The sequence below is a fragment of the Sinocyclocheilus anshuiensis genome, unplaced genomic scaffold, assembly GCF_001515605.1.
Source record: "Sinocyclocheilus anshuiensis isolate Anshui unplaced genomic scaffold, SAMN03320099.WGS_v1.1 scaffold1262, whole genome shotgun sequence".
NCBI classification, from domain to species: domain Eukaryota; kingdom Metazoa; phylum Chordata; class Actinopteri; order Cypriniformes; family Cyprinidae; genus Sinocyclocheilus; species Sinocyclocheilus anshuiensis.
Window position 1 is genome coordinate 815,456 of NW_015558617.1, and position 22,575 is coordinate 838,030.

General features: G+C 39.6%; 1 protein-coding gene across 3 annotated transcripts in view; it reads left to right on the forward strand.

Annotated features, from left to right (window-relative positions):
- sptbn4a (spectrin, beta, non-erythrocytic 4a) overlaps nt 1-22,218 on the forward strand; it is a 27,420-nt gene extending 5,202 nt beyond the window's left edge. For 2 of the 3 annotated variants that reach the window (XM_016476270.1, XM_016476269.1), the window contains exons 3-20: nt 4,227-4,523; nt 4,612-4,815; nt 6,662-6,751; nt 8,066-8,344; nt 8,600-8,730; nt 8,976-9,180; nt 9,599-9,844; nt 9,946-10,080; nt 12,851-13,095; nt 13,257-13,395; nt 14,130-14,214; nt 14,307-14,497; nt 16,298-17,265; nt 17,895-17,955; nt 18,855-19,108; nt 19,848-20,018; nt 20,761-20,803; nt 20,922-22,218. In XM_016476270.1, the coding sequence (XP_016331756.1) occupies nt 4,227-4,523; nt 4,612-4,815; nt 6,662-6,751; nt 8,066-8,344; nt 8,600-8,730; nt 8,976-9,180; nt 9,599-9,844; nt 9,946-10,080; nt 12,851-13,095; nt 13,257-13,395; nt 14,130-14,214; nt 14,307-14,497; nt 16,298-17,265; nt 17,895-17,955; nt 18,855-19,108; nt 19,848-20,018; nt 20,761-20,803; nt 20,922-21,287 (4,110 nt within the window). In that variant the 3' untranslated portion in view covers nt 21,288-22,218. Of the gene's footprint in view, nt 1-4,226; nt 4,524-4,611; nt 4,816-6,661; nt 6,752-8,065; nt 8,345-8,599; nt 8,731-8,975; nt 9,181-9,598; nt 9,845-9,945; nt 10,081-12,850; nt 13,096-13,213; nt 13,396-14,129; nt 14,215-14,306; nt 14,498-16,297; nt 17,266-17,894; nt 17,956-18,854; nt 19,109-19,847; nt 20,019-20,760; nt 20,804-20,921 lie in introns of all 3 variants that reach the window. The other variant, XM_016476271.1, reaches the window with a different exon arrangement.
- Nucleotides 22,219-22,575: the final 357 nt, after the last annotated feature.

Here is a 22,575-nt window from a genome sequence, read left to right on the forward strand (position 1 = left end):
GACACGGGTCACGACGAGGCGTTCCCCATAGCGACCCCTAGAGGACGCAGTGTCTCGTTCCCTACTCAGGGAACCATGGTTACATAAGTAACCTGAGACGTTCTTTCCATGTATCACTATTGAAGTTTGCTATTTACAGTTCACCAAGGAATAGATGATGTAAGATTCTAAACTCTGTAGCCTTTAGGCTGACTGCACTACTTTGTAATAATTAAGCTAAACTTTATTCAAGCTGATTTTAAATGTCACTCCTGTTTATTTTCTCTTACTTCTGTGTCAGAGCTTGCCTAGAGGAGCAGTGCTTTTACTGGAATTATTAAAGTCAACAATCAGTTTTCAGGAAGCAATCAATTATGCTTTTAAAAAAGCTTGGCATGTGGCAAGAAATAATGGTTCTGTTAATAGAGTTCTTTTCAATGTATGTGCATAGGGCTTGGAAATATTGCTAAAAATATCCCAATATATGATTTTCTAATATATATATATCTATATATTTATACATTCATTCTGAAATGGCACACAATTGTGATTTTTTAATCAGGCATAAAGATCAGCATTTCAAACAAACAGACATTTTAGGATGTATATTCAAAAATTTGAATGCAAAAAGTTTAACCTAGTTACAAAATAAAGGCAAGCTTTCCACGCTGTTTTTCATTTGTATTTATATTTTTATGTATATTTGTGTCAGATCTTGGGTTCGGAAAGTCTAATGTCATGGTATTACAAAATATCCGTAATTGTAATACATTTTTTTCTTTTCTTGATCTGTAAATGCCAGTGGAAATTAGCTGCTTCTCGGCTACTCTATGTGGGTGTGACTCTTATGTATCTCCAGGCCTTTTGTGAAATTTGTGATTAACGTGGTTCTGGTACTTCAGTGCCAGCATTTTTTAAAGGTTTATTCAGGCGATTTCAGTGGACCATATCAAACATGCAAACCAATCTCTTGAGTGAAATAGCTTTTTATAATCTGAATCCTGTAATGAATTAGATTCATCAGCGGATGCATGGGAATATGTGTATATGTTGAATATTCTGTGTTGCTATGTAGAAAGTCAAGTCAAAGTTTTATGTCTTTACGTGTTTTGCGTTTGATTTTGAATTGTCAGACGTTTACTTGTTCTGTTCAGTTTGAAGAAGGAGAGTCTAATTCTGCTTTCTGTGCAATCTGGAACATGCTTTCTTTTCTCTCCCTGTTCTTCAGGATTTTGTTTCAGGACTACAGCTGTGTCAGAAATCTAGGATCTATTTTACAGTTATGCAGGTCATTGTAGAATTTAGAATTCTAGATGTCTCTTTTTATTAATGCATCAGTGTTTTTGGAAAATTAACATTTATAAGGAATATGATTAGTGCAAATAATAAAACGCAGGCTCCTGCATCAGCAGCACCACACGCATGCGTCGTGGTACTCTCGTGAATGCGTGTTGAAGACTGACAACAAGGAAGAGAAGAAATTGTTGAATAGTCATTATTTTTGTTTTTTTGCACACAAAAAGTATTCTTATAGCTTCATAACATTACAGTTGAACCGCTGATATCACATGGACTATTTTATCGATGTCCTTACTACTTTTCTGGGCCTTGAACTATGCCGAGTCAGAAAGCTCTCGGATTTCATCAAAAATATCTTAATGTGTGTTCTGAAGATGAACAAAGGTCTTACGGGTTTGGAACATCCTGAGGGTGAGTAATTAATGACATAATTTTAATTTTGGGTGAACTAACCCTTTTAATGATCTCAAATTAATAAATTCATAAGTTTCATATAATCCTTAATCGTTTTCATTGATGGAGGGCTCTGAATTGGTTCAAATCTAATCTCTTGAGCAACCACAAACTTTGCTACAGTACATCAAAGGCTAAGCAAATTAACAATAATAAAAAAATACTTTTTTATTATTTATAAAATTATTTTAAAATCTGTGATGCCAATGTGTATCAGAAATATTGTCAGACGTGGCATGTTTTGTGGGAAAAAGTTTCTATATTTAGCACTTTTTTTTTAAGCTGAACTAAGATGGCTGCCAGTATTTCCTGAACTTGATTTCTGTAGCCCTGAAGAGCTGCCTGACTTCAGAGCAATAACAGCATCACACAAAAACACGCTCACTCTTAGACAGTGGTACGTAGCCGCGGAAACGTGAGTTAATGAGGCTGTAACCTGATAAACAGCAGAAGCAATGACACCGTGTCCCACTGTGATTGGAGAACTCTTCGTCCTTCTGGAAGAGTTCCCGCCCCCTCCCCCACTTCCAGACTCACTCAGCTCAGCATCCACAATGACAGACAGGCGGCTGGACCAATCACAGAACATGATGATGTCCTTAGAGCTGACCTTGCCTCCTTGTTTCACCAGGCCATTCATCTGTCAGGGCTGAGTCTTGACACAGATTTTATGCTTCGATGCAATTCTTATTTACAAGGTCTTGATTTAATTCCAATCTATCTATCCAAATATATCAGGTGCAGTATGTCGGTTTTTTAAGAAAAAAAAATCTCTCTCAACTACTGTAAACTACTGCTGTCAGTTAGTACATCACTGTAATATTAGAAGTTAAAATTACCAACAGAGTAATTTTAGTTGCAGTTTAGCTTTAAATATAATAATCAACACTCAAAAACACAAACATATAGATTTCACATAAAGCAGCTTTTATGTAAACTTGTTAATGCTATAGTAATGTTTCTACTCCAATTCATTGCTGAAATATAAATGGTTTTATTTAAATGGTGACTGTCATCCATCTATCTAGATGTCTGTCTGTCTGGCTGATTTTCTGTCTGTCAAGCTGTATGACTTTGTTAAGCAACCACTTAACCATGTCTAGCATCCAGCCAAAACACCTTAGCCAACCTTACAACTAACTAACTAGATCTAACTCGAACCCATAGTAACCAGTTAAGACAGCTAGAACCATAGATATGTATAGGTAGATGGCACATTCAACCACTCCAGACATGTCAACGCGCCTGTCATCTTGTAACAGTCAGTCAATGTGTCATCACTCACAATAAAAGACTCCAAAAGGCATTTGTATCACAGAAAACCCCCCCCCACAGAAATGTACCTTCCTGAAGAAATGGGATAAACTTTCATGGGTATTAAGACAACATTACAGGTTTTTAAACGATGGTGAGTTTTTAATGTTAACTAACAGCTTTGTCTTGTTGTATAGTGTTAGTTTAACAAAATCATGTTGAATTCTGTTGCATATATATATATATATTCATATATGCGTATTTGCAGATGCACAGCCAGCTTGCTCTCGAGTGTTCACGGACAATATGGCAGACGGTTTACGTATAGCAGCCAGTAGAAACAGCAGCTAATAAGACATCTACATATGGCTAGAACACCCTTGGAAGGGTTAGAACTCCTTAGCAACTGGCTCAAACACCCTAGCAAACAGCCTCATTGCCTTAGCAATGCTAGAAAATTCTAGCAGCCAGCTAAGACATCTAACAATGCCTAGTAACCAGCTACAACACCCTAGCAATGCTTAACAACCAGTCAGAATACTTTAGCATCCAGCTAAAACCATCTATCTGTCACAGATTTTAATTGCCACCTTCAGTCTCATCTTTTTCTTCTTCATCTTTTTGTTCTCCATCCAGACATCCTCTTTTTCCTGTTTTTCTCTGTTCTTTCTGTTTCTCTTTGTTTCTCCATCTGTTTCTCTCTCTCCTTCTCTCATACACTATTTCCCTCTCCGCAGTACAGGGGAGCAGGCGACTTGTGCCAAAAGGAGAAATTCTGCACTGCATTATGAAACACAACTGCACACACGTATGGACACGCACACTTGTTCACACACACAGTGACAGCTCTGTGATGGAAAGAGGGATGAATATTGTTTTGAAAAGAATGAGGAGTTGATTTGATTTCATGTGGTTCTGCAGGGAAGAATGAAGCTTTACACACTGATGCAGAGAGAGGGAGAGAGAGCGAGACAGTGAGTGTGTGTGCGTTTATAATATATATATATATGTGTGTGTGTGTGTGTGTGTGTGTGTGTGTGTGTGTGTGTGTGTGTGTGTGTGTGATGGTGCCCTATTTTAGGAGGCTGGACTTCAGCCATGGCTCTGAAGAGACAGATATTCTCTTTACTTTGATCTATTTCCATCTTACACATACACACACAGGCATAAACTGGCAAGAATGAAGTTTGAGGATCAGAGCAGTAACACATGCACGGATTATGTTACATTTGTATGTGTAGGAGGGTGAGGAGCTGATCCATGAACAGCCCGAGTTGCGATCGGTGGTGGAGATGAAGTTGAAGGAAATCAGAGAGTGCTGGTCTCACCTGGAGAACACCACCAAAGTCAAGGCCCGCCAGCTGTTTGAAACTCAGAACCACCGCCCTAACGACCTGCCCTCAAACACCCTCAGCGACCTGGACCAGCATCTCAATGCCATACAGGAGCAGCCGTCCACACTAAGCTCCACCCACAGCACCCAACCCACCCTCCTTCAGCCCCACCCCACTTTCAGCCAGCAACTCCAGAGGATAAAAGTGAGACCAGCAACAGCCACTGAACATTTTTTCTTGATTTGGAAAATTTCAAATCCGTTTGTAAACTCACTTTATCTTCGTCTCTTAGTCAATGGAAGCCCAGATGCAGCTTTATCAAGGTGTTGGTGAAGTCAGGGCTGGTGCTGATCACCGGAGACCAGAAGGAGAAGAGCAAGGAGGAATGACGGAGACCCGAATCGTGCGTCTTATTGAGCCTTTGAAGGAAAGGAGGCGGATCCTTCTTGCCTCAAAAGAAATGCACCAAGTCACCCAGGACCTGGAGGATGAGATTGTGAGTGTCTTTCTTTTTTTTTTTTATATATAGTTGGTGATGCTTCCTAAGGCAACCATCACTATTATTATTTACTCATTGCTACTTGAAGTATTAAAATTTGCACATATTGCACTGTGGACATGATGCATATCTAAAATTGTACTGCTTGTTGAAGAGTGAAGTTATTAATTTTTTAAGTAATAGAAGAACAATTAAATTGGTGAAAAAAATCACTTTCACTCAAGGGACCCAAACCATACTTAGGAACCAGAATATCATATAATGTTGGGGTGAGATCAACAACCCAGTACAGCATACCAATCCATTCACTTAGTAACTCCAAAGAATGTTAGCAGCCAACTATTAATTCCTAGCAATTGCATAAAGACATGCTAAAAATACTCAGAACATGATCTGAGAAAAAACGAATAGCAATTTTTCTGATAAAAGTTGTGATTTCGAACTAAAATGTGATTTAAAAAAAGCTCCAGATTTGCTGTGTTTGTAGGGTTGCAACATTTGGCCAAAAATGTTGTGATTATATATCTGTAACAACGTTCGTACTCACGGGAAGAAGGAGGCGGGAACCGGCGAACATTTAAACAAAACTTTAATAAAATAAACAAACACAAAATGAAAGTAAAGCAGCAGCCCCTCGCAGACGACTGCCACACACAAAACACAAAATAAAGTCCAGGCCTGGTCCTCTCTCATCTTTCACTGTCGTAACTCCTCCTTTTATCCTTCCGGAGCTCCTCCGTGGGACTCGAGACCGGTGAGTGGTGGAGGTGTCGCTCATTATCAATTACTCCACCGGCCTCGCTCCGTTCCCACGGCTCTCGGGCCCGCCCCCACTCATCACAATATCAATATAAATATATAATAATATTAATCATAGTAGTAATTATTATTATTATTATTACATAAAATATTAAATATACATGTAAAATATAAATATTACTAACATAATATTTCACTATAAAATGAAAAAAAGCAGATTATTTAAGAAAAAAATATAATTTTGTTTTAAAGGGGTGGTTCAGTGTTTTTTTCTAGGCTTGATTGTGTTTATGGGGTGCAGTCTAACATGTGTTAATGCTTCGTTTTTTAAAAAACGCATAATTTTTCACATAATTTACCTTTATTCCAAACCGCTCTGTCCCTTCTCTGAGAAACGCGCTGATCAATTTCCTGCTTTTATGAAGCCCCTCCCTCAGAAATAGGCGATGGGGTTTTTGTAGGCATTAAACTGCCAGAATTTTATAAAAAAAAAAATCTCCTTTTGAATTGAACTTTCAGCTTCGTAACTTTGCAGATATTGTTTATGCTCAAACAGCAACATTACACACTAACTAACGTTAAAAAAGTGAAATCGCAATGAACCACCCCTTTAAAGTACAACTGTAAAAGTACAATACTAATATTTATGGCTTTTTTATTTTCTTCATTTTTAATCTTGAAACTATCAAGCTTTTATTCTGTTGGAAACCACAGGGAGCTCTTTTGTTAAGCTCTTTTGTTGACAGCAGCCAGTTTGTAAGCGCTTTTCTTTACTAGTTTGGGAAGATGGTTGGCATAAATGCACTTTATAAGTGACCTGAACTCACAGCACATCCTGAGATGAGTTAAATTAAGAGATGAGTTTGTATGGAGAAGCAAATACTGTGAACTGAGCCACTCTGAGCCACTGAGAACACAGGATCATGAGCTGCTCATGTGTAAAAGAACTAAGTGCCACTCTGAAACACACAATTTCAGTCTGTGATTTTTGCATGTGCAAGCACCACAGTGTTTTTCAGAAAATATCACACTCATTTATGTACTTTACCTAAAGCCCTCTGCTTCTGAATTTTGGCTTCTTTAGGTATGGATTCAGGATCGGTTACTTTTGGCCTCATCTACAGAATATGGGACCAATCTGCAGAGTGTCCAACATTTAATCATGAACCATAAGGTGAGAGTCACAAACCTGTTGATAGAAAAACTATTGTATCCTTTTCTAAACTCTGATATAGGATTCTAGTACATTCTCAGGCAGGCAGTGGCGTTTCTGTGGTAAAGAATAAAGAAAATCACAGTGGGATATGCTTCCTTTTTACAGTTAGTCACATTAAATTAATGTGTTAAATTAACAGCTTTAGTTAATGCTAAAATCATTATGAATGGCATAGCATGCACACAAAATTTCTATCACCTTATTCAGGTTTTCATATGTCCACCTACCCAAATTTTTTGGGAGAAAGTGTCCATCTAATCAATTTGAAAGGTTAGCATTGATCACATGACTTTGCACTGAGACAATGAAGGTTTTGTATTGTTTTGGGACTCCAGATGCATCAAAGATATAATATAACTCATCTGATGTAACTTCTACATTGTATGTTCTTGTATGTTATTTGTACATTCATAAAATGATTGTAAGAGGATATTTCCTGCCAACATCTGTCAACTATAAGACTATAAAAGACAGAGGGAGCAGAGTAAATGAGAGGTCTGGGAATTGATGTATCTCAGTGCTTTATTATAGGTCAAGAGCCAAATATGATACAAATGCCTTTTGGAGTCTGTCATTCAATTCATTCAGCCTGTTTTTTTAATCATTCTTGGTGTAAACCTGAATGTTTATATTTTATGTTTTCTATTTTAATTTTAGTTCAAGTTTTAGTACTTTTGTGTTTTTGTCATTTTTTTTAATATGTCTATATAGTTTTTGTTTTGATGTATAGTTGGTTTTTAGTTTTTATGCTGTTTTAAAGGGGACATTGGATGCAAAATTCACTTTTAAATGGTGTTTGCATATAATGTGTCTTAGCAGTGTGTGAACACAACTAATGATACAATGATAATAATCCATTCACTACTCATTAGCATTTAAAGAGACGTGCACCAATAGAGCTGTTAATGACAAGATAAAAAGGGTGTTGTTTTACACGACCACTGAGGAATTTTAACCAAAGTATGTTACAGACATTTCATGAAGACCCTAAAGAATCATACCAACTTGTGGAAAATGGTCATCCGACATCCCCTTTAAGAAAGTGTAAAAAGCCAACTATTAATTCATTATTAATTACCTGTCGTTGTTTGATATTCCATTAGTCTTATTGTAGATTTCTGGATACAACTGAGGTTTAAGCCTGAGGATATTTAATTTAGCTGCCCTGTGTTTGATAGCCTGGTTCTCATGGCTTCTGATTCCAGTGATGTATTTTGATTGGCCAGAGAGCTTTGACTGACAGCTCACTTGTGTGTATGATTGGACATGCAGGCGCTGCAGATGGAGATACAGGCTCAGAGGGGGCGGGTCGAGGAGGTGCTGGAAAGGGCGGAGGCCGTTGCTGCCCTGCGGACCCCAGAGGTGGAGCTTGTGCGGGAGGGGGCGTGGCATGTGAGGCAGCTGTGGGAGGTGCTTCAGGTAGAGATGGAGCGTCGCACAGTGATGCTAGATGCCGTGAACCACGCCCAACAGTACTACACCCAGGCAGCGAAGGCGGAATCTTGGCTCAGTGGACAGAAACTTCAGGTCCTCAATGAAGAGAAAGGAAATGTATGTACTGTACCAAAAACTCAATCCATCTATAACTTAAATGACACCATTTATTTATACAACAATACTCAGGAATGTTGGGTTAATGTATTACAGTATGTTAATACACTGACGTCTTTACGTGTGTTTATCAAAAGTCTTCTTAGTAGAGATTATAGTAGGGTTGTAAACTGTGGTCAATAAGATGTGGTCTGCTTGCCTTTCACTTTGTAAACCAAGATTTATTCTTTCACTCTCTCTCCTCTTTGTCTGTAGGACGAGGCCAGCACTCTTAGGTTACTAAAAGAGCAGTTGGCCTTAGAGCAAACAGTGGAGAATTATGCAGAGACAGTGAGCTCACTGTCCCAGCAGTGTCGTCGCATGCTTGAGTTGGGACATCCAGACAGGTAAATAAAGATGTGTGACTAACACTGCATCCAAATCAAGCACTCCGCAAAAAACCCTAAATGATTTCTGAAGAATCATGTGACACAGAGGACAGGAGTATTGGCTTCTGAAAATTCAGCTTTCCAAGTGACATCTTTCAAAAATCTGACCCCAAAATGTGGGTATTTGATGTAACGGAGTGTAACCAGAATGAGTTTATCTGCTGTCTGTCTCTTTCTTTCTCTTGCTCCTCTCTTTCTCTCAGTGAGCAAATTACCAAACAGCAGGCTCATATAGACCGGCTATATGTATCTCTAAAAGACCTGGTGGAACAGAGGAAAACAAAGCTGGAGCAGCAATACTGGTTGTATCAGTTGAAGCGAGAGGTGGAGGCACTGGAGAAATGGATCTCTGAGAGGGAGGCTGTCGCCAGCTCCACTGAACTCGGCCAGGACCTGGAGCACGTCACGGTATCACCGTCTCACACTCACACACACACACACACACACACACTCACACACACACACACACACACACTGTAAAGTGTTTCTAACTCAGGATGCAGTATACCGACGTCAATGCGGTACCCTGTGTACTTTATTAATCACCCTTTTCATTACTATGCCACTGAAAGAATTTTCCTTTCCTGCTGATGTCACTTAGGCTGGAAATAATGTTAACCAAAAACCAAATTGCTGTTTGGGATACTGTTGAATGAACATGCATCATTTCTAAAGTCTTCTAAACTCTCGATACCACATTTAATGCGTCAAATGGATAAAACCAAGTCCCGTGCTATTGTTTTGCCATGTTGAACCTTCTGTTTTACTAAAAGCTTCTGTGAACTCATCTCTGACATGTCGTTTTTGTGCTGTTTAATTTTCCTAGGCTCTGCAGAGCAGCTTTACTCAATTCTCGACTGAGACACGTGCAGTCGGCCAGAAACAGATGGATTCAGTCAATAAGATGGTGAATGAGATGATTGACTGCAGTCACTCTGATGCTGCCACCATTGCAGAATGGAAAGATGGGCTGAATGAGTCCTGGGCGGATCTTCTAGAGCTCATGGAGACCAGATCGCAGATGCTTGCAGCCTCGTACCAGCTACACAAGTTCTTCACCGACTGTCAGGAGGTATACAAACACACATACAGCCATAAAACATGTATTTGAACACATTCACAGTTGATTGCAATATGAGGAATCATCAATGTGGCTGTGTTTGTGTTTTGTAGGTGCTGGTCCAGATCGAGGGAAAGATGAGACAACTACCAGAGGTGAGGTCATGTCAGGTGAGCTCAGCCAACCCTGGCACACTACAGAGACTCCTGCACTCTTTTGAGCACTCCCTGCAGCTGCTGGTATCACAGGTAAGACTGACACTAACACACACACACACACACACACACACACACACACGCACACACACAAAAAAACAAAAAACACAACAACACCTGTTCTGACCAGGTGGAGCAGCCACGATAAATAAGTGCTTAGGCTGGTTCATCCTCCTGACCCAGCAAGGGGTGGTTCCCATTTCAGTTCAGGATCACAATAACAGTCAGAAACACAGTTACAACCATCACACAGTGCCGAATACTATGGAAGCTTTTTTCTGCCATGGAATAAAAAAAATAAAAAAGGTAAATTGCTTACTTTTTATCTCACAATTCAGACTTTTTTCTTGTAATTGCAAGTTTACATCTCGCAATTATGAATTTTTTTCTTCAGAATTCTAAGTTTACATCTCGCAAGTCTTTTGTTCCCCCTCAAAATTCTGAGTTTATGTCTGGCAATTTTAACTTTTTTTCTGAATTCTTCTGAAATGTTGCATTTCTGTTTTGTTTTTTTTTCTTCCACGGGATAAAAAAAAAACAAAAAACATAATCATTACTTTTTATCTCACAATTCTGACTCCTTTTCTCGCAATTGTCAGTTTATGCATCAGTGTGGAAAGGACTGAAAGACATCACCAACTACAAGACACCATCCCCAGCACTGTGGAGAATCAACAACTGGCCAACGATTTGAATGAGTTTTATTGCAGGTTTGAAAAACCCTGTCTCACATCCTACACCCATTCTGACCTTCTCTCCATGGATCTATTAACACCTCCAGCAACCCCCTTCTCCCCCTTCCTGCACTTCAGGTCTGTGAAAGGGATGTGTGTCAGGTCTTCCGGAAACAGAAGAGAAAGACAGCACCTGGCCCAGACTGTGTTACACCAGTCTGTCTAAAAACCTGTGTTGACAGGCTGGCCCCCATCTTCACACAGATCTTCAACAGATCACTGGAGCTGTGCGAAGTCTCTTCCTGCTTCAAACGCTCCACCATCATCCCCATCCCAAAGAAACCCAAAATTACATGCTTACCGAGCAAACAGGTCTGTGGCTGATGCAGTCAACATGGGACTGCATTTTATCTTACAACATCTGGACAGACCAGGGACTTATGTGAGGATCCTGTTTTTGGACTTCAGCTCGACCTTAAACACTATCATCCCAAACCTCCTCCTGTCCAAATTAACTCAGCTCTCTGTGCCCACCTCCATCTGCCATTGGATCACCAGCTTCCTGACAGACAGGCAGCATCTAGTAAGGCTGGGAAAATTCTCATCCAGCACCCACACCATCAGCACTGGCGAACCCCCAGGGATGTGTTCTCTCTCCACTGCTCTTCTCCTTGTACACCAATGACTGCACCTCTAAAGACCCCTCTGTCAAGCTCCTGAAGTTTGCAGATGACACCACACTTATCGGCCTCATCCAGGACTGAGATGAGTCTGCTTACAGAAAGGAGGTTAAAGAGTTGGCTGTCTGGTGCGGTTATAACAACCTGGAGCTGAACACACTCAAAACAGTGGAGATGATAGTAGACTTTAGTAGACCCTCCTGCACTCCCCCACTCACCATCATGGACAGCACTGTAACAACAGTGGAGTCATTCAAGTTCCTGGGCACCACCATCTCTCAGGACCTGAAGTGGGAGTTCCACATAGACTCCACTGTCAAGAAGGCCCAGCAGAGACTGTACTTCCTTTGCCAGCTGAGGAAGTTCAACCTGGCACAGGAGCTGCTGATACAGTTCTCCTCTGCAGTCACTGAATCCGTCCTCTGCACTTCTATAACTGTCTGGTTCAGCTCAACTATCAAATCAGACCTTAGAAGATTGCAGCGGATAGTCCGGACTGCTGAGCGAATCACTAGTACAACCTACCCTACTCTCCAAGAACTGTACTCATCCAGAGTGAGTAAAAGAGCTGGCAAAATCATTCTGGACCCTTATTCCATCATCATTCTGGCCCACTTCATCTTTGAACTGTTGCTGTCTGGTCGGCGCTACAGAGCACTGAGCACCAAGACGGCCAGGCATAAGAATTCCCCAGGCAATCCATCTCATGAAGCGTTAACTTGGCAATAAACATGTAATACACAACACTACTTATACATTTATTTAAATAACACACATACCTCTTTTTACATTTCCTTGCATTTGTACATAACACACCTGTACACACAAATCTGTTGTAAATCTATCTAAACCATCTATTGTCTACTTTGTATATTGTGTATTTTTTAAAATATTTTTTTGAATATTGTTATTTCCTATTTACTTATCCTATTTTTATTCTTTTTATTATCAGTGTCTTGTCACTGTCATTCTGTTTGCGCTGTGGAAGCTTCTGTCACCAAAACAAATTCCTTGTATGTGTAAACATACCTGGCAATAAAGCTCTTTCTGATTCTGATTCTGACAATTCACACTTTTCTTCTTCAATTGTGAGTTTATATCTCACAATTCTTAGTTTATATCTTACAATTCTGAGTGTATTAGAATTGCAAGAGGAAGATTTGTGAGATAAAAAGTCGCAATTACCTTTTTTATTTTTCTGTCCCATGGCTGAAACAAGCTTCTATAAAATACCAATCAGAATGAGTTAAGAGATAAACAAGTAGCTGTTAATTAAATTAAATTTAAATAGGCTAATTTGAAGTAGTTTTAATAGTTTTATTAAACGTATTAATAAAAAAGCATTTGGTATATAACAAATAACCTTGTATGTGACAATATTTGTAGATACCCCCAAGTGTCATTAAATAGAGACAAGGAATTTTACCATTGCTTTTACCTTTACTTCAGGTGCGCCAACTACAAGAAAACGCAGCTCAGCTGCGTGCGATTTATGCCGGGGAGAAGGCAGATGCCATTTTTTCCCGTGAGCAGGAAGTGATGCAGGCCTGGAAAGAGCTCCTTTTTGCATGTGAGGGCAGCCGTGTACAGGTTACCACAGTAACCGATAAGATCCAGTTCTTCGCTGTGGTGCGGGAATTGAGCATATGGATGGATGGAATAATGGGACAGATTGGCTCAACTGACGATGCCAGGTACCAGATCAATTGTAGAACCATCTGAATTATCCTGAATATAGAATTGGATTTAAACCAATTACAGTAGACAGTGTGCATCAGGGTAATGTGTGTGCGTGTTTATTGTTTGTGTCTGGGCGTGGGTTTTGGTGTTGGGCGGGTCCTTGTGTACGTGTCAGGGACCTCTCTGTGCTGGAGGGCATGATGTCCCAACATCAGAATCTGAAGAGTAAGATAGATAACAAGAGCAAGAACATTGTGCATTGCGTGGAGATGGGAAAGATGCTGCTCGCTGCATGCAACCCTGCAGCTGAAGAGGTACACACATACTCAAACGCTGAACCCTCTATGTGCACACCTTTAAATGTGCAAACACATACATGGAACTAAAGTTAACCCGGTAAAATGAACTCAAACCTGGATTTGTCAACATTTATAATGCAAACTGCATCAAATCTTAATAAAGGCATTTTCCAAAAACACAAATGACCAGGCTTTTGCCTTTATATGGATTATGGGTTTATGTGAGCTTAATGTTAATGTTACAGAGGCTGATTTTTATTAAAATATTTGACACACAATACCAGTCAAGTTTGGGGTTTGTAAGAATTTTTTTAAAAAGAAGTCTGTCATGCTCACCAAGGGTTTGATCAAATATACAAAAAAATGTAATATTGTGGAATATTATTCAAATTATAAAAAAAAAAGATATTTAGATGTTTTTGTGGAAATCGCGTATTTTTTTCAGGATTCTTTGATGAACAGAAAGTTCTAAAGAACAGAACTGATTTGAAATAGAAATGTAGTGTAACATTATAAATGTCTTTACGTTCAATATGTGTCCTTATTAAATAAAAGTATTAATTTCTCTCCAAAATCAATAAATACTGACCCCAGACTTTTGAACAGTAGTGTAGCGGTATAAGGATTTAAATTTTGTTTCTCTTCCATTCCGCACTTTTGCATTGCATACACTTTTGCGTTTTGCATTGAACATGGATCATTTGCCATCAGTGTTCTGCTCATAAATGATTACATACCCTCTGAACCAGGTAAAGGAAAAGCTGGAGTATATAATGGCAAAGCAGAAAGAACTGAATGAGCGATGGGAACAGCACTGGGAGAAGCTTCAGGAAGGTCAGTGATGACATTGTTGTAATGTCATGTTAAAAGTCTGCCAATCTGATCCTTCCTCAGAGTTATCTACAAGCTTTATTTGTGCCCTTCAGCCCAGCAGAGGCTGCAGTCTACCCAGCTGGGATCGTCGGAGCAGTCCTGGCTCACAATCAAGGAACCAATCACTCCAAATATCCGTGAGGCAGGGGGTGGGACAGATGAGGTGGAGGAGCTGATTCGCCGACATGAAGCGTTCCGGAAGGCCGCGTCCACATGGAAGGATCATTTCAACTCATTACGACAGGTCATTATGGAATCAAAGATTTATGTATAAACAGAGTCGGCACCAGCACAGCACTGAAGAGGGTCAGAAGTAACGAAAGGGGGGTGATGACATAACGCAGAATATCCCCAGCTATATGAAGTGGCCCATTCATGTATTTGTCAGTTATAAACAAACCTGATGTTACTACAACTATGAAACTAAAAGCTACTGAGCAACTCACAGTAGCAAAGCATTGAATAATATTAAATATTATTAATATTAAAAATAATAATCGCCAAGGCCAACATATTCAAAAATTTGACTTGATATCTGTTATATAAACATGTTTTAGACACCAGATATAAATGTCTTAGATACACAATTTCAGCATCATATTTTTTCATAATTGTGTCTACTTTACTATAAAACACACGTTCCCTGGGACCATTTCAGTAATGTAACACACTTATTGACCATAATGGTAAGTGAGAACAGCCAGAACTGCAACTGGTGACTAACAATAACAATATAGTAAAATAAACTAAATAGTTCACTGAACGTGATAAAAAAATTGTAATCATACCATTAACATACTCAGTAAATCTGCATTCTTCGTGGCTCGGGAATTTCAATGTAACATAGATTATTGAGATATATGTGCCAATCAAAATGTGATATTGTGAAAAAATTTGCTAAGCAGTAACCTAATATTAAAGGGGTCATATAATGCTATTTCAATTTTTCCTTTCTCTTTGAAGTGTTACAAGCTCTTGGTGCATAAAGAAGATCTGTAAAGTTGCAAAGATTAAAGTCTCAAATCCAAAGAGATATTCTTTATAAAAGTTAAGACTCAACCACGCCTACCTAAAACGCCTCGTTCTAACACACCCCCACATATCTACGTCACGATGTGGGAAGATTTGCATAACGCCGCCCAAATGTTCACGCAAAGAAAGAAGGCGTAACTTTTATTCTCGCTGTAGTATTGTTGCTGCCGCCGCCACCATGTCGTGAAGGCGCTGTATGTTTCGTTGTGAAAGCGAAACTACTTTGTTTGGCCTTCCAAAAGAGGACGATATCCGCTTCGTCATGCCTGGAGCTGATCCGTGCTGGTCGCTGAGGAAATACATCAACTTATACATCAAATTATACAACAAATACATCAATGTGCTGTGGATTCACTGTGGACGAAGCGGAGTCCAGCCCGGGGTCGTCACATGTGGTTGCCGCAAGCCCGGCTGCCGCTCACTCTAGGCCGCCGGCCTCCACTCACTCTAGGTCGCCGTGTGTGACGCTGTGTGTTTCGTTGTGAAAGCGAAACTACTTTGTTTGGCCTTACAAAAGAGGACACGACTAGAAATCAGTGGTTAAGTTGTATTTACAACACTGTTCCAGAACAGTTACATTTCCATCACACGCTTGAGGTATTCGACCAATCACAACGCACTGGATAGCTGGCCAATCACAGCACACCTCGCTTTTCAGACCGATGAGCTTTTTAAAAATCAGGAAGGCGGGGCATAGAAGAGAAACAATAATGTATATGTGGAAAATAATGTGCTTTTTGAACCTTAAACCGCATAAACACATTTCATTACACCAAATACACAAAATAATGTTCTTTTTAGCAACATCATATGACCCCCTTAATGCTACAAAACAAATGCACCTGGCAATTGTAATTTCTTTTCCTTTCACCATTAAAATCCCTTTTCACATTCATTGTGACTGAGGGGGCAGGACAGTCTGGTTGACGTGGCACTGGCCCTGCATATAAATAACAGAAATCTGAGAACTAAAAGATCTTTGTGTAACTTTCTCTCTCTTCTCCATCTGCAGGCAGAGAAGATGAAGGAGGAACTGAACAAGCCACCTTCTACCTCCTCTCTCCTCAGCAGGCAGATGTTCCCTCTCTCTTGTCTTGTGCCCAGCTCCTCTTCTTCGTCTTCGTCCTCCTCTCTCTTCCGTAACCCACTTCAGGACTCACTACTGGAGTCCAAGCCCGGGCCGGACCTCATGTACGCCACAGAACACACAGTGGTGAACACACTCACTCAACGGCTCGGGTCCACCCTGAACCCCTACACGCCTGTCATGAATGGCTCCTCCTACCATGGGCTAAACCAGCCATCAGGGGTCGTGGCAGAGGGTCTTTCGTACCATGGGCTAAAACAACAGGGTGTTTCAGGGTTGGATAATTCCAGCTATCAGGGGTTAAACCAACAAGTTGGTGTCTTGGGTGTGAACAGCTCCAGCTACACTGGACTAAACCAACAGGGTGTTTTAGGAGAGGACAACTCCAGCTACCACAGCCTGAACCATTTAGGTGCTGTGGGGGTAGGGGTAGAGCCCAAAATTGGATATGCTTGGCAGCACCTGAAAGCTGACTGCCTTCAGCCCAAAATCAACCACATTCACAAAGCTGTTCCACCTTTACTGGAGGCGCACCGAGCCCAGCTTGCTGGTGGAGGAGCAAACATGCCAGCTCCTCCTATGGGCCTGGACCCCTCCCTGGAGATGATCCACAGCCGTTTACAGAGAGACCCCCGCGGGAGCCGATCTGACCCGCAGATGGATCACTTGAGGCGAGAGAGAGAGTACCGGCTTGGCCGACAGACCTCCAGCGAGCAGGAGATCCAGGCACGACTTAACGAGCTCCCGCTGATTGTTAGGCAGGAACGCTACCGTCGAAGAATGGAGAGACAGTCGTCCAGTGAGCAGGAGGGCAGCGGTAGGCAGAGAGTTCAGAAACATGACTCCAGCGATGCAGAATCTGGGAAAGAGCCATCTGACAAGAGACCATCCGGGTGAGTGCTTCTGTATATGTGTTTGCTTAGCTATATTTTGGGAACAAAACATCCTTTCTGAGATGCCTTAGAGGTAAAAATAACTCAAAAATTTGGTCAAAGAAATTTTTATTCTAAAAACCCAAAATGTTTGCATTTAGGGTTACATTTAGGGTTCGGGTAAGTGTTAAAGATCCCCACGTTTTGCTGTTGTTAATTTAAAATGATAAAAAACTATTTTCATTCATTGAAATAATTAAAATAAAATCTAAATGTAAGATTAAAAATATAAACTAAAATTAGAATAGTTGCCGTGGCAACTAACTGAAATAAAAAAGGTGAAGTGCTAAGATTACTAAAATTAAAACTGAAATAAAAATAAAGCTAAATAGACATATAAAAAATTAAAAGGCAAATTAAATTAAAACTGAAAATATAAAAGCAAAACCTAATTAAACATTAATAATAGTATAAAAATAATAATAAAGAAAAGTTTTGAGTGTAGAAAATATAAATAGCTCAATATAAAAACTGAAGTCAAAGTCCCTGCCATGATAAAACAACAAGTGTGTGTGTGTGTGTGTATGTGTGTTCTTATCTGTATATGAGTATCTAACTTAGTTGGCTTTCTCATCTTTTTTGTTTTTTAGGGAGAAGCGTTCCACTATGGCTGAGATTGTTGAGCAAGTGCAGGAGAGAGAAGCTTGCCATGTATGTGGCGTGTCTGTACTGGAATTTAATATTTGTCATAGATTTAATTCACATCATGCATCATATTCCTCAATAAATCCCTCACTATTTTAATGCATCATCTTCACAATTAGAAATACTCTACTGTTCAAAGGTTTGGGGTCGGTTGAATTGAACTCTTATGCTCACTAAGGCTATTTGATAAAAATACAGTAAAAACTGTAACATTGTGAAATATTATTACATATATTATTTAAATATATTTCAGCAGCCATTAGTCTTCAGTGGCACATAATCCTTCAGAAATCCTTGTAATATGCTGATTTAGTGCTCAAGAAAGTTCAAAAGAACAGCATTTATTTGAAATATATATTTTTTGTACCAATGTAAGATCTTAACTGTTTCTTTTTTTAAATAAAGTTATTAATTTTCAAAAGAAAAAAGAATCGTAATGACCCCAAACTTTTAAGCAGTAGTGTATGTTCAGGCGATTCTCTTTTTCCAGAAAATAAGTCCACACACACTGCTGATTTAAAGGTTGAGGATTTTTCTACCATTTGTGTCATCCAAAGAGAAATAAGAGTAGTCTCACTGCAGGTACAGTGCCTCTGGAGTATCTTGGTTCGGTGTCTTGCTCAAGGGCACAATAGTATCTCTATATGTTTTATTGTTCAGGTAAGATTGATCTTATGCAGACTTTGACTTTGCTGTATGCAGATATAAATGGAGGTGTGGTACAGTATTCATATATTTTTAATTAAAAGATGGAAGATACAGCACTTGAGAATGTGAGAATGTGAGGCACAACACACCTAATTTCCATATACACCCATTTAGTTTTTTTTTTATATAGTTCAGTTTTTTGTTTTCTTGTAATAAAACAATTCTGCATCATACATTCACAAAGAATATTTTTTCAGGCGAAGGGAGAGGCGTACAGACCACCCAGCAGCCTCTCTGCACCAGTGAGCCGTCTGGATCGCCCTCGAGCTCGAGACCGCCCCAAACCACGACGAAGACCTCGTCCAAAAGAACCCGAGGAGCCACGGCGGTCCCGTTCTGCACCGGCTCAGAGCGTCCCATCCACACCTCACCCTCCTACCCACACCGTCCATCATGAGGGCTTCCTGTACAGGAAACATGAAGAAGAGGGGAAAGAGAGAAGCCCAAACAGGTGTGTTTCTTACTAGCTGCTAGTAACTGATTGCAATGTCCTGACATGATCTCTATTGACTTTTTTTCATTATTTTTTCCACTGATCACTATAATCTTATGAATAGTCTAAATGCTTTTCGTTGCTACTGCTAATACACTAGCAATCCTATTACCAAGCTAATAGCTAATTATGCTAATGCTATCCACAAATAATACTGTGTTCAGAATAGCATGCATTGCTAGATAGTATACAAACACATTATGCACAGCATAAATGACATAAGTTGTATATTACATTGTTGCTGCATGACTTACCCTGCCATTTTACAAGTTAGAGATTACATTCTGGTAATAGATGTACATCATGGAAAATAGCATGGTGAATAACTATTGAGTGAGTGCTAACTGAATGTGATGTATTTAGAGTGATCTGGACCATTACATACTGAATTTATACTACATCCAGTATAGAGTTGGGGTTGTATACGGCATACTGAGGTTCATCATTCAAATGTAATAAGAATAGTCAAAGATGTAATATTCAAGATTGTGGGAACTAATGAATCTGTCATTTAAAACCCACATTCTGATCAACCACTATTTTTAATATTGGAGGGGATTTGTCAGTGGTGGTCTTGGCCCAATAGTGTATTAGAAATGCTGTTCTTTGTGTGTTTGTCTGCTAATAGAAATAATAAATGCCTTGGTGAGGCCTAGTAACTCACAAAGTTATTCCTAACTTTCTACACCTCCTGCAGCAAGTCGTGGGTAAATCTGTTCTGTGTGCTCAAACAAGGGGAGATCGGTTTCTATAAGGACGCACGACACAAAACCACACCCTACAACGATGAGCCACTTCTTAACTTGGCCATTTGTGAATTTGACACTACCAACGGATATAAAAAGAAGAAGAATGTGTTCATTCTCAGGTAAAATTAACTCAGTGTGATCTTTAATGACTACCGTACTGCCTGCGAAGCTACAAAAAACAATGACAACCATGCAGGAAGTGCATTTTAAGTATAGGTTCAATTAAAATCCTGTGCTTTTTGCAGTTTTTGTTGATTTATTTCCTTTTGAAACAATATGATATGGGGTGGGACATAATGAAGGATTGCCTTTTTCCTTTTCTTTTAAAAAAATAAATAAATGAATGCCTCACTTCAACAAGGATGCATTAAATTGATCAAACGTGACCGAAATCTTTGTAGAATTATGTTACTTTGTAACTTCACATTTCAGATAACTGCCTTTTTTAACTTTCTATTCATCAAAGAATCTTGAAAAAAATGCATCACCGTTTCCACAAAAATATTAAGCAGCACAATTGTTTTCAACATTAATAATAAGAAAACTTTCTTGAGCACTAAATCAGCATTTCAGAATGATTTCTGAAGGATCATGTGACACTGAAGACTGGAGTAATGGCTGCTGAAAATTCAGCTTTTCCATCACAGGAATAAATTATATTTTAAAATAAAGTAAAATGGAATTTTTACTGTATTTCTAATTAAATTGATGAGCATTGGTGAGCATAAGAGACTTCTTTCAAAAACATTTGAACTGCAGTGTACTGTTTGCCAAAGCCAAAAACACTTATTTCTGTATGATCCTTCCCTTTTAACACTTTTTATTTATATATGTACTGTATGTGTTTATAATGTTTTGTAGGACCACTGCTGAAGGGGACTACATCTTCCTGGCTAAGGATGAGGTATGTCAGACAAAGCCCCACCTGAGTGAAAAAAAGATCAAAAGTTGTTCAAAATTGTTTGGTAAATATTCTGCCTATTGCAGCCATATTACAAGTGTGTGTGTGTTCTGTCTCACAGGAGGATCTGAAAGGTTGGGTCAACAGCATCAATGCTAGCCTGAAGGAGATCGAGGAAATTGCCAAGTGGGAGAAAGCCACAAACTCCTCCACCGACCCTGACAAATCAGAGCGCAAGGAGCGTTCTGAAGGGGCAGAGCCATCTGAGGGGGCGGAGAGATCAGAGAGGTCAGAGAAGTCTGAGCGTTCAGACCGATCAGATAAAATAGAAGCATCGGACAAAAGCTCAGAAAAGAGGGACACATCCGAGAAGGAGAATGGAGATAGAGGTGGAAGAGGAGAGAGGGGAGAACGAGGGGAGAGAGAGAGGGGCGAACGAGGAGACCGGGGTTCCAGGGGTTCCAGCACTTCGGGAAAAAGCAAATGACTCATCCTTCTACACCTTTATTTACTCATCCATCACAAAATCTTTCCAGAGAGAAGACAGGACTTGCGTTTCTCTGTCTCTGTTGCTCTGTTTGTCCTGACAGCCTGATTTCAGGACAGACGTAATTGTCCCTTGAATGTGTCGATGTGTGTCTGTGTGTGTGTGCCAATGTGTTGAAGAGAACATCTGTGAAAGAATATGAAAAGAACAGTATATGAACATATCCCAGCATCAGAAGGCCAGTTCAGCCGCACTTTAGATTATTGAGGATGACTATATTTTAGAAACGTTTTCTCGAAGCAATATACTGTACGTAGTAACCGATGCCGCTTGTTTTAGCTGCTCTGCACTTCCAAGCGAGTGCGAGAGAGAGAAAGTGACAGAGAAGTCTTTCAGAGAGAAATCTGGTGCGGTAGTAGGGACAGTGTTCCTCCTGATCGGCATCCATACACACGAACACGCACAGTGCATCATGGGAAAATGTTTGGTATGGAATACCATTCTCTCACCCGAGGCCACACAAGTCTTCCACCTGCTGCTTGTAGTAATGGTTTTAATCATGCGAGATGCTTCACAGTACTGTGGTGAGTGTGATTCAGTCCGAATTACACCCGATGAAGAGTCTCGATCACAATGTGTGAATATAATGTGGCAGTGTGTGTGTGTATGTGTGTGTGAATACAGCTCCGTCCAGAAGGAGATCAAATGCACTATGTATAACCTCATTGATCGTATTTATTAGGTTATCATGATACAAATTTAAAGTGCAAGGTTATTCTTCCCAGAACTAAGAGGAAGTACGATCAAACACCCCAGTATGTGTACAAATATGTTGCTTTTTATCATCTCTGCCCCCTTACATCACTCTTTGATTGTAAAATGATTAGTACACATAAAATAGGGTGTCTGTGACTTTGTCATGCTATAAAGAAAAAGACTGTATATGTATGTATGTATGTATGTATATATATGTATATGTATGTATGGTGTCTAATTACAAAAAAAAAAAATGTTTTATCAACCTATGAAAATGTAACAAGTTAAACAGAGTTGTTTAAAGTGCCCCTGGCTGAATTTAGATGGTAAATATGTGCGTTAGCCTCCTTTTCCAGGATCTCTTGTATACAGAAATGCAACTTTTACTGTTTACGGTTTGTTTGTTTTGACCAGGGCAAAAGATCAGGATACTTGTAAAAAGAAATCACCATTAAAACCCTCATCAGAGACTGTTTTGTGTTTAATATAAATGTTAAGAAAATGTCTCTTGACAGCTGTTGCAATTCCTATG